Below are 12035 nucleotides of genomic sequence, written 5' to 3'. Positions count from 1 at the left end.
CACTCCTAACTTCCCAGTCTACGCACTGTTGCCTTTGGTTGATGGAAAATCCTTTCTATTGCTGCCACCACCACCCCCTCCATAAGAATTATCTCCTTGTGTCTGGCTAATTCAATGAATCATAGGGAAGCTTGAAGCCCCCTGCGCTTTGTCTGTTTGTTTACCTCTAAAATAACATGTTTATTAAAGGGACGTGCTAACATGGGCTCCTATTGGCTAGCAAGAGCTAATTGTTAACTTTTCAGAAATTTTGCAAGCCGTTGACATCACATTAGCATCTTGAAATCAGCCATGCATGATTTATACCATGGAAATCAGCAAATGCTACAAAACAGGTCTTCCCCCGAACCCCCACCCCTAGATAGCCCTCTGTGAAATATTAACTGGCATGCCCCCCAGGATTACCCACCATGTGACTGGCATATTCTAAAGCCAGACTCTTCAACAGCCATGCATACTTCTCTCCCTGCTACCTGGGACCAGTTAGAGCTACTCTCGCCACAACACAGAAATCAGCCTGGAAGGACCGGGCTTCCCCTGTGACCAAGCAGAGAAGGGAGCGCCAGACCGGGAAGGGCTCAGCCTAGAGCTGGTGGAAGAGGGGAGCTGAGAAGGACGGAGGGAAATGGTCAAGCTGGGCGAGCTGACTCGTGGGTACTCTTCCTGCACTTGTGGGAAGCATCAGTGACTCAGAGAGGACTGAACCTCAGAGTCATGGGGTCAAAGGTCATGGTCAAAAGCCCAAGGAGAGGAAGTGACTGACTGGGCAGGATAAGCCACATCTAGGTGCAGATGCAGACCGAGGGGCCCCAGTTCAGTTCTACAAGTGAGCTGGGATCTGCTGGTCCTCCTGGACCTGCCTTGCGGCGGGGATGCCTACTGAGCCATGACCTAGTCCCTCCATCCCCCCTCCCCCCTCCTGACCTGGGCAGACACATCATGCAGTCATGCTGGTGGAGAGGAAGCATGGAGAAACCCGCTCCAGCCTCCCCCACAGGGTGGAGAGCCACCTCCAACCACGTTCCTTCTCCCCACTCATCCCTCCAGGGAAATGAATGACTGTGCTAATTACTGCTAATGAATGGCTTCTGGGCAAGCCAGTGTGGAGGTTTCTCCAGCCGGAAGACAGGCAGCTCTGTAGCAAGAAACCATGTGTGTGAGGAGTCAGTCGGCCTCTGGAATTGGGACTTGAACTCCAATGGGCATCTTAAACAGGGAGACTTGAGGTTCCCTTGAATCCAGACACTTCCTGCCCCAGGTCCTCCCCTCTCAGAAAATGGCACCCCACTCACCCAGGTGTTCAAGCCAGAGACTGAGAGTCAGCCTTTAGTCACCCTTTTCAACCCCACCCATATCCAATAGAAAAGTAAAAACAACTTCTCTGTACACACAGAATACCTTTAACACCAGAGACGTGTGGGCTTTTCCATACCAACCAATTCTCCACTCCTCCGTGACGCCACGTGGCCTACCACTTCATTCAGACACAAACTGGAGTTTTTACTTTTCTTATTTTTGTTGTTTTGTTAATCCTCACCCGAGGATATTTTTCCATTGATTTTTAGAAAGAGTGGAAGGGAAGGGGAGAGACACAGGGAGAGAAACATTGATGTGAGAGAGACATATCGATTCGTTGCCTCCCATATGGCCCTAACCAGGGCGGGGGGAGGGGATCGAGCCTGCAACAGAGGTACATGCCCTTCACTGGAATCGAACCCAGGAACCTTCAGTCTGCAGGTCAACGCTCTACCCACTGAGCCAGACTGGTCAGGGCACGAACTGGAATTTGCTCAAACCCCACAGGTTAAGAGTGAGTCCCACAAGACTGTCCCCACTTCAGGTGGTTGGTCCTGAGGTGCTTCTTGCAGTCAGAGTAAGACCCAAAGGGCCAGTCCAGCCACCACAGGTTTACAGGGGCTCCCACAAGTAGTAAGGGTCCGGGCAAGAGCCTCAGGCATCCCTAACCAATAGCATTACTATGGACAGGCTAGGACTGATGCGTCGATATTACTTCACAGCAGCCCATCGGCAAGTCATGGTGTTTCCAGCCTAGAACGAGAGGAGAACCCAGGCCCTTCTCCCCGTCTGCATGGGTCTGTCTGCTCTTCCGTGGACACTGCAACGGCCTCCTGATGGGTCCCTGCTGCCCTCTCAGTCTCCTCTCCCACAGCAACCAGAGATGTTTAACAAGACACAAACCGGATTGGGGCCCTTCCCAGTTTAAAACTCTAATAGCGCTCACTGTGCTTGGAGATCCAAACGCCTTGGTCTCCTCCCACCAGGCTTTGCATTATTCCCGTCCCCCACCCCCACGTGCTGACCCCTCTCCCTGGTCCTCTATTTTCTCTAAGCCCTTTGCCATCCTAGGGCCTTTGCACATGCTGTTCGATCTATCTGGAAGGTCTTAACCACATCTTTAGAGTTGGCACCTTCTCTTAGATCTTAGTTTAAGCGACACCCTCTCAGTTCATCTGTTTCTTAGCCCCATTTCAAATCTTCCACACTTAAAACTGTGCAAGATTGGACATGGGCAAATGAGATGACCGGATATCCTTCCAATGGAATACTGCAGCCCCCAGGGTTCATCTGATTCCATAGGGAGGTGTTCTTTGTCTCTGATTGGGCTGTTTCACAACTCTATAGAAACATGATTGTCAGAAAACTGGTAGGAATGCAAACAATTCCCGTTCTCAGAAAAGCAAACCAATCCAACCAATGCAGCTGAGTATTACCCTGTGGGAACTGATAGCTTTGCCAGTTTGCATCAGTCGGCAGAATCATTGCAGCAGCCCTTATCTGACTATAACTGTGTGATACTGTGTCCTCTTTTGAATAAATTGTCATATCTCACTGGTTCCCTCCTTAATTGATAAGTAAAATCTATGAGATGAATTTAGAAAAATCCTAATTTTACCTTTTTGTGAAAAGTATCCTTTAATGGCACCCTAAACGTTTCTCTTACTAAACTTATGTTTTTATTTATAAACTGTCTTCCTAAAGTATCTGTTCCGTGAGGATAGGACCTTTGCTTGTTAGGAATAACTGTGGAAGACTTAGAAAGTAAATGGGTGTCCTTTCAATGGAATGCTGAGTCTTACCTAGCTCCTTTGGAGTTAGATGCTTCTAATATGGGTCTCTGTGCCTTTGTCTTCAACTAGGCTATTTTACAAAGACATTTTTACCCTCCGCCTTGCAGAAAAGACGATTCTAAACATTACCTTTTCTTGTTCCATAGGATAATGTGCAGTTTTGCATCCATTAGCAAACTGACTTCCCATGTATATTTTTTCTTCAGATTCTCTTTTAACCCATTTTTAAAAATCCTCACCCAACGATATGTTTATTGATTTTAGAGCAAGGGAGAGAGAGACAAAAAAAAGAGACATCGATGTGAGAGAGAAACATGGATGAAACATCTCGCCCTGAATGGGACCTAACCGAGAAGCAACCTAGTATATGCCCTGACCAGGAATAGAACCCACAACCTTTTGGTGCACAGATGACACCCCAGCCAACTGCACCACCCAGCCAGGGCTAAACCACCTTTAACATCTTGTTGGCTTCCTCATTCATTAATGAGTTAAAATCTTTGGCTCATGCCTATTTTATATTTATTTGACAGTCATATTTTTACCTTTAGGGAAATTACACATTTTCCCCTATTTAGTACTTTATTTTTTTTTATTGTTGAGAGCATTACAGATATCTGCCAATCCCCCCCTTTACCCTCGTTGTCCCTGCCCCTGCCCCACCCAGGCCTTCACCACACTATTATCTGTGACTGTTGGTGATGCGTATCTTATCTAATAAACAGGGAATATGCAAATTGACCATCACACTAGCTGCACCCACAGTGGAGGCAGGGATTCCGTAACACAAGATGGCTGCGCCTACAGTGGAGACTAAGTTCCTGTAAGGAGCGTTAACAAGCAATCAGCAGGGGCCTGAGGCTGCATAGCACTGGGCCGGGGCAGGGGACCTCAGGCCATGCCCCCCACCCCGTGGGGCTTGATGGGGTGGGGCCAGCTGGGTCTGGATCTAACCCAATGCGGGGGGGTGGGGGGGTGGGTTTGGGAATCATGCAATTTCAAAGCGCACGTGGGTGGGCAGGGACTTGACTCTGGTCCCCATGGTGCACCCCAGACTCTGACAGGAAGAAGATTTTCATATACATTTTACTAATATTCTTTCATCTCTGACACTTCTATTATAGAGAAAGGGCAAATAGTAATATTAAAATATTTCCACTAATTAATTCCCTTTTAATATGCATGAATTTCATATATATATAAGCTTAAGCAACCAGTCGACTGGTCGACCATTCATTATGATGCACACTGCCCACCAGGGGCAGGAGCTGCCCCCGGTGGTCAGTGCGCTCTCACAGCAGGAGCACTGCTCAGCCAATGGAGGGACATCAGAAGCAGGGCTCACAACTGGCCACTGCAGCCTGGAGACCACAGTGGGGCCGGGATAAGCAGGAGCAGCAGGAGGCATTGGACTGCTGGTTTGGGCCCAATCCCTGCAGGCCACGCAAAGGGACCCCACCAGTTAATCTTAGACAAAGGAGGCAAGAACATATGCTTCCCCTCTGAAATATGCCAGTCAGTTCCATGCCTCCATGCCCCTGAACCTATTTTGTTCAGCAGTTTATTACATTCATTAGATTCCACTTATAAGCGAGATCATGTGATATTTGCCTTTCTCTGACTGACTTATTTCACTCAGCATAATATTCTCCAGGTCCTGCCTAGCTGGTTAGGCTCAGTGGATAGTATGTTGGGCCACTGGCCAGAGGCAACCAATACATGTGTCTCTCCCATGTCGATGCTTCTCTCTCTCTCTCTCTTGCCCTCCCTCCCACTCTCTCTAAAAATCAATGGAAAAATATCCCTCATGTGAGAAATATATATATATATATTCATTCTTCAGGTCCATTCATGCTGTCACAAAGGGTAACAAATCCTTCTTTTTTACAGCTGCATAGTATTTTCATTGTGTAAATGCACCACAGTTTTTTTTAGCCACTCATCTATTGATGATCACTTGGGCTGTTTCCAATTCTTAGCTATTGTAAATAATGCTACTATGAATATAGTGGTGCATATATTCTTTCTGATTGGTGGTTTGGGCTTCTTAGGATATTTTCCTAGAAGTGGGATCAGTGGATCAAACAGTGTTTTTTTATTAATTATTTGAGTAAATTCCATACTGTTTTCCATAATGGTTGCACCAATCTGCATTCCCATCAGCAGTGTACTAGCATTCCCTTTTCTCCACATCCTCACCAGCACTTGTTGTTTGTTGATTTGTTGATGGTAGCCATTCTAGCAGATGTGAGGTGGTACCTCATTATCAGTTTAATTTGCATCTCTCTGATGATTAGTGACATTGAACATTTTTTCATATGTGCCCTGACCATCTGTATGTCCTGTTTGGAGAAGTGCCTATTCTGGTCCAGTGCCCATTTTTTTATTGAGTTATTTGTCTTCCTTTTGTTGAGCGGTATGAGTTCTATATCTATTTTGGAAATTAATCCCCTATCAGATGTGTCATTGGCAAATATGTTTTCCCATACAGTGGACTCCCTTTTCATTTTGAGGATGGTTCTTTCGATGTGCTGAAGCTTTTCAGTTTGATGTAGCCCCATTTATTTTTTTTTCCTTTGTTTCTCTTGCCCTAGGAGATGTATCAGTGAAAATTCTGCTACGTGAGATGTCTGAGATTTTGTTGCCAATGTTTTCTTCTAGGATTTTTATGGCTTCATGACTTACATTTAAGTCTTTTATCTACTTTAAGTTTATTCTTGTGTATGGTGTAAATTGGTGATCTATTTTCATTTTTTTTGCATGTACCTGTCCAATTTTCCCAACACCATTTATTGAAGAGTCTGTCTTTACTCCATTTTATGTTCTTGTCTCATTTGTCTAATATTAATTGATCATAATGATGTGGGTTGATTTCTGGGATCTCTGTTCTATTCCATTGATCTATATGTCTATTCTTGTGCCAGTACCAGGTTGCTTTTATTACAATGGCTTTATAGCATAATTTGATGTCCTGTATTTTGATCCCTCCAACTTTTTTTTCCCCCCAATATTGCTGCAGCTGTTCAGGATCTGTTTTGGTTCCATGTACATTTTTGGAATATTTGTTCTAGATTCGTGAAATATGCCATTGGTATTAATAGGAATTGCATTGAATCTATAGATTGCTTTGGGTAGGAGGTTATTTTAATTATGTTAATTCTTTCAATCCATGAACATGATATATGTTTCCACTTATCTGTATCTTCCTTTCTTTTTTTTCTTCCTTTCTCCCTTTCTTTCTTTCTTTCTTTCTTTCTTTCTTTCTTTCTTTCTTCGTTACTTCTTTTTTCAGTGTCCTGTAGTTTTACGAGTACAGGTCTTTTACCTCCTTGGTTAAGTTTATTCCAAGGTATCTTTGCGGGAAGCCATCCATTGCCAACATTATCATGAAAGTGCATCAAGGAACTCGGAAGGCTGATGAACCTTGAGCTTTAGCAGTGCTAAAAGCTATGCACTGATTGTTCTGTGTTGAGATAACGATGGCTCGAAGCAATTTCCTGACCTAATAGTATCAAAGTAAAAATTTATTGATCTTTTACTGACCTTTGAGATAGTCTGTCTGCTACCAGTTTGCTGAAGGCAAGATGTGTATCTAAAACTGAATAAAAGCTGACAGGTCCAGGGTTTCACTTCTCCACTAAAGAGAGGTTTCCACCTGGCCCCCCATGCCTTCCAAATTCATATTTCTTGTCTAGTGTTTTCATTTGTGCATGGCCCCTTCTTCAGATCCTGAACCCTCACTGCAAAAATTTGCAGTGTATCTTATTTTTTGTTGTTGTTGCAATGGTAAATTAGTTTCTCTTTCTGAGAGTTCATTACTGGTGTATAAAAATGCCAATAAATATATTTTATTGATTTTTTTTACAGAGAGGAAGGGAGAGAGATAGAGAGTCAGAAACATCGATGAGAGAGAAACATCGATCAGCTGCCTCCTGCACATCTCCTACTGGGGATGTGCCCACAACCCAGGTACATGCCCTTGCCCTTGACCGGAATCGAATCTGGGACCTTTCAGTCCACAGGCTGACACTCTATCCACTGAGCCAAACCGGTTTCGGCAAAGTGGCCTTTCTTATCTCTTATTATGGCATTCACTTTGAGGTCTATTTTGTCAGATTGCTACCCCAGTTTTTGTGTGTGTGTGTGTGTTTTCATTTTTTTTTTCCATTTTTATTCTTTATGCTTGTGTTTCTTCTTCCCTGTCTATTTCTTCTTTTTACAACAGTTTCTTTAGCATTTCTTGCATTGCTGGCTTGGTGGTAGTAAACTCCTTAGCCTTTTTTGTCTGCAAAGCTCCTGATTTCACCTTCAATTTTTATTTATAACCTTGCTGGATAAAGTATTCTTGGATCAGTCCCTTGCTTTGCATTACTTTGTATACTACATTCCATTCCCTTCTGGCCTGATGCATTTCTGTTGAAAAATCATTTGAAAGTCTAATGGGAGATCCCTTGCAGGTTACTTTCTGTCTCTCTCTTGCAGCCCTTAAGATTCTTTCTTTGTCATTAATGTTTGCTATTGTAATTACAATGTATCTTGGTGTGGGTCTTTTGGGTTTCATCTTGTTTGGGACTCTGTGCTTATGTGAATTTTTTTCTTCCCCAAGTCAGGGAAGTTATCTGTCATTATTTCTTCAAATAGATTTTCTATTCCTTGCTTCTCTTCTTGACCTTCTGGCACCTCTATTATGTGGCTGCTTCATTTCATGTTGTCCCAAAGCTCCCTTAAACTCTCCCCCTGCTTTTTAATTTTTTTCCAATTGCTGTTCAGATTGGGTGTGTTTTACTTCCCTGTCTTCTAACTCGCTCTTTCTAGTCTACTGTTGAAACCTTCTATTGTGTTTTTTTAGTGTAGCTATATCATTTTTCATTTCCTCTTGATTCTTACATATGTTGTTGATTTTCTCATCCAGCCGGTTTAGGAACTTTGTGACCCTTGCTCTGAATTCTTTCTCTAACATATTGCTTGCCTCCATTTCATTTAGTTCCTTTTCTGATAGTTTCTCCTTTCTTTCCTCGGGGGGTTGTTTCTTTGTCTCTTTCTGGCCCTGGGCACCCTGCTTGGGGTTTGAGAGGTTGAAGACCCTACCAGGCCAATGTCTGGAAATCGTTAGCCCAAAGGCTGGGTCTGCCTTAATCTCATGCCTCTATTGTCTCTGCTCTGAGTTGTACCCCTTCTCCCACAGATGTGGTCCCTCGGTTTGTCCACTCAGATGCTTGGGGTGGTGGGAGCATGTGCACAGTTCCCTGATGCTCTAACTTTCTGTGAGGACCCTGAGCCCTCTGGCATGAAATTCACTGTACAGCCCCAGCACCCATGGCAGGGTGGCACCCCAGGTCCCTCTGGCAACACACTTGCAGTGTGGTCCTGTGGCCCCTGGCTGGGCACGCCACTTGCTCCTGGCTTGCCTGGCAGTGCTCTCCTGAGGCCCAGAGTAGGGAGTCTGCTGAGTTGCTTGGGGTATTGCCTGCAGAACTGTCCCAGAGGCCAGGGTGGAGCAGGTGGGGTGCTCTTGGTCACACAGTCAGAACTCTCCTGCATCTTGGAGTGGGGCGCACAACTCTCTTATCTTAAAAAACTTTTCTAAAGTTGTATAATGATTTCTTTTTCTTCCCTTTGTTTACCATAGAAAAATAGAATGCAAACCTTTTCTCCTCATATCCTGAGAGGGTTTGAAGACTCAGTCTTTCTTGCCCTTGAGAAAAGGAAAATTATGTTTCCATTTGCTAGTGACTTGGTCTCAAGGCTTAATTTGCCATCAAGATCTTGTGAAAGAGCCCAGCCAGTGTGGGTCAGTGGTTGAGTGTTGACCTATGAACTAGGAGGTCATGGTTCGATTCCCACTCAGGGGACATGCCCGGGTTGTGGGCTCAGTCCCCACTAGGGGGCATGCAAGAGGCAGCCAATAAATGATTATCTCTTGCCATTGATGTTTCTCTCTCTCCCCCATCCCTTTCTCTCTGAAATCAATTTTTAAAAAAATATTTTTTTTTAAAAAAAAGATCTTGTGAAAGAGTAGGCTACAGGTTTGAAGGGAGAGGAGATAAGAAATGCCTCAGCTAGGGACAGGAAGGGTGCCAGAAGCTGGTCCACCCTTGCTGCTTGACACAGTCTCTGCAGGGAAGAAACATCTGCACAGCTTATGTTCCAAGGGACCTGGCGTATATGGCATATGTTTGCTCCCCCTCTTAACGCTATGTTTTTTAAACAAGACCACCTCCCTGAGAAAGGTTGTTTCCACGGGTGAGGATTTTTCCCTGGAGTTAGGGAGAGAATAAAACCCCTTAACTAAGTGCCAGGCGGATAATTAATCACTTTAACTACGAATAATCACAATTAAGCTACATAATCTTTACTTAGGATAATCTCCTTCAGTTACTTCCTTGTAGCTTAATAGAACAATAGAGTAACTTTGGAATGGAGATAAGAAACGCCCTAACCTTTGGACTAGAATGGATAGGATTAAAATCAACTAGTATAAATACAGATGTAATAGGACAATAAACACAGAACTTGGCTGGAGATCCTGGCAACAGAACCTGGCTGGAGAACCTCGCTATGCTGATCAACTGAACGCTGTCCCCGTGTCATTCCTTCTTTGCCGACTCCGTCCACACCTTTGGGAACCCCTGGACCTGCTGGGGCTGGACCCCAACAATTGATAAGTAAACTGACAGTCAAATTCGAGTTCCCTTGTAGATTTCAACACTGAACTTGCACAATGTCTTTGAAACCAAGAGTAGTAGATTTTGATGAAACATGGAACAAACTTTTAATGACAATCAAAGCTGTTGTCAGGTTGGAATATGTGGAAAGAGCAACATGGGATGATCACTTCTCAGATATCTATGCTTTATGTGTGGCCTATCCTGAACCCCTTGGAGAAAGACTTTATACAGAAACTAAGATTTTTTTGGAAAATCACGTACGGCATTTGCACAAGAGAGTTCTGGAGTCTGAAGAGCAAGTACTTGTTATGTATCATAGGTATTGGGAGAGCTTAAATAAAATTTTGAAATGATTTATGGAATGTGAGTTTAAATTGGTTATGTAATCCTTATTTGTTACTTGACCATGTTTAGCTGAGCCATTAAATTAGGCTACCTAAGCACTTACTGATATTACAGTTTTTTTCTCCTGGTAGTTTATGACTATAACAATATATTTCTAAAGGTTCTAGGTAGATTAAAAGATGAAGAAATTCGATGTCGAAAATACTTGCACCCAAGTTCATATACTAAAGTGATTCATGAATGTCAGCAACGAATGGTAGCAGACCACTTACAGTTCTTACATGCTGAATGTCATAATATCATTCGACAAGAGAAAAAAAATGGCATGGCAAATATGTATGTCTTACTCCATGCTGTGTCTACTGGTTTACCTCATATGATACAGGAGCTGCAAAATCATGTCCATGATGAGGGTCTTAGAGCGACCAGTAATCTTACTCAGGAAAATATGCCAACACGATTTTTGGAGTCAGTTTTGGAAGTACATGGTAAATTTGTTCAACTTATCAACACCGTTTTGAATGGTGATCAGCACTTCATGAGTGCATTGGATAAGGCTCTTACATCAGTTGTAAATTACAGAGAACCCCAGTCTGTTTGCACAGCTCCTGAATTACTTGCTAAGTACTGTGACAACTTACTAAAGAAATCAGCAAAGGGGATGACTGAGAATGAAATGGAAGGCAAACTTACCAGCTTCATTACTGTTTTCAAATATATCGATGATAAAGATGTTTTTCAAAAGTTCTACGCAAGAATGCTGGCGAAACGTTTAATTCACGGGTTATCTATGTCTATGGATTCTGAAGAAGCCATGATCAATAAATTAAAGCAAGCATGTGGTTATGAGTTTACCAGCAAGCTACATCGGATGTGTAAAGATATGAGTGTCAGTGCTGATCTCAACAATAAGTTCAACAATTTTATCAAAAATCAAGACACAGTAATAGATTTGGGAATTAGTTTTCAAATATATGTTCTACAGGCTGGCGCATGGCCTCTTACTCAGGCTCCTTCATCTACATTTGCGATTCCCCAGGAATTGGACAAAAGTGTACAGATGTTTGAATTATTTTACAGCCAGCATTTCAGTGGAAGGAAACTTACATGGTTACATTACCTCTGCACAGGTGAAGCTAAAATGAACTATTTGGGCAAACCATATGTAGCCATGGCTACAACATACCAAATGGCAGTTCTTCTAGCCTTCAACAACAGTGAAACTGTCAGCTATAAAGAGCTTCAAGACAGCACACAGATGAATGAAAAGGAACTGACAAAAACAATCAAATCGTTACTTGATGTGAAAATGATTAACCATGATTCGGAAAAGGAAGCTATTGATGCACAATCTTCATTTTCATTAAATATGAACTTCAGCAGTAAAAGAAAAACATTTAAAATTACTCGATCAATGCAGAAAGACACACCGCGGGAAATGGAACAAACTAGAAGTGCTGTCGATGAGGACCGGAAAATGTGTCTCCAAGCTGCTATAGTTCGTATCATAAAAGCACGAAAAGTGCTTCGGCATAATGCCCTTATTCAAGAGGTGATTCGCCAGTCAAGAGCTAGGTTTAACCCTAGTATCAGCATAATTAAGAAGTGTATTGAAGTGCTGATAGACAAACAGTACATTGAACGCAGCCAGGCTTCAGCAGATGAATACAGTTACGTAGCATGATGTCGCGCTCCTCCTGTGTGGATGTGAGAAGATCATTGCCATCACCATTTGGTGTGTTCCTGTGGGGAAAAGAGCAGGCCTGTGCCTCCATAATTTGGTCATTTGGCAGCCCCTGTTTTTCTGCTGTTTACAACATCACCAGTGCCACGTCATGAGCGTCAGAGAAAATGCCTACAGATATTTCAAGCTCATGTCATTATGACATTTCTTAAAACTTTATTAAAGAATGAGTGAAGTATTGCTGAAATG

At 43.2% G+C, this 12035-nt stretch overlaps 1 protein-coding gene across 1 annotated transcript; it reads left to right on the top strand.

The window, feature by feature from the left end:
- The first annotated feature begins 792 nt into the window (after positions 1-792).
- LOC102772271 (cullin-2) lies at positions 793-11801 on the top strand. Its single transcript, XM_015560103.1, has 3 exons — positions 793-826; positions 2054-2109; positions 10263-11801. The coding sequence occupies exons 1-3, from the start codon at positions 793-795 to the stop codon at positions 11784-11786; spliced, it is 1614 nt and encodes a 537-aa protein (XP_015415589.1). The 3' UTR covers positions 11787-11801.
- Positions 11802-12035: the final 234 nt, after the last annotated feature.

The sequence above is a fragment of the Myotis davidii genome, unplaced genomic scaffold, assembly GCF_000327345.1.
Source record: "Myotis davidii unplaced genomic scaffold, ASM32734v1 scaffold555, whole genome shotgun sequence".
Lineage (NCBI taxonomy): Eukaryota > Metazoa > Chordata > Mammalia > Chiroptera > Vespertilionidae > Myotis > Myotis davidii.
This window is presented reverse-complemented; position numbering and strand designations above follow the sequence as displayed.

Bases quoted from the DNA above. Each gene is read 5' to 3' on its own strand.
- LOC102772271 (XM_015560103.1), top strand. From the start codon at position 793: ATGCAGACCGAGGGGCCCCAGTTCAGTTCTACAA. The intron at 827-2,053 runs GTGAGCTGGGAT...TTTCCAGCCTAG, and splicing joins GCCCCAGTTCAGTTCTACAA to AACGAGAGGAGAACCCAGGC. The intron at 2,110-10,262 runs GTGGACACTGCA...ATATTTCTAAAG, and splicing joins ATGGGTCTGTCTGCTCTTCC to GTTCTAGGTAGATTAAAAGA.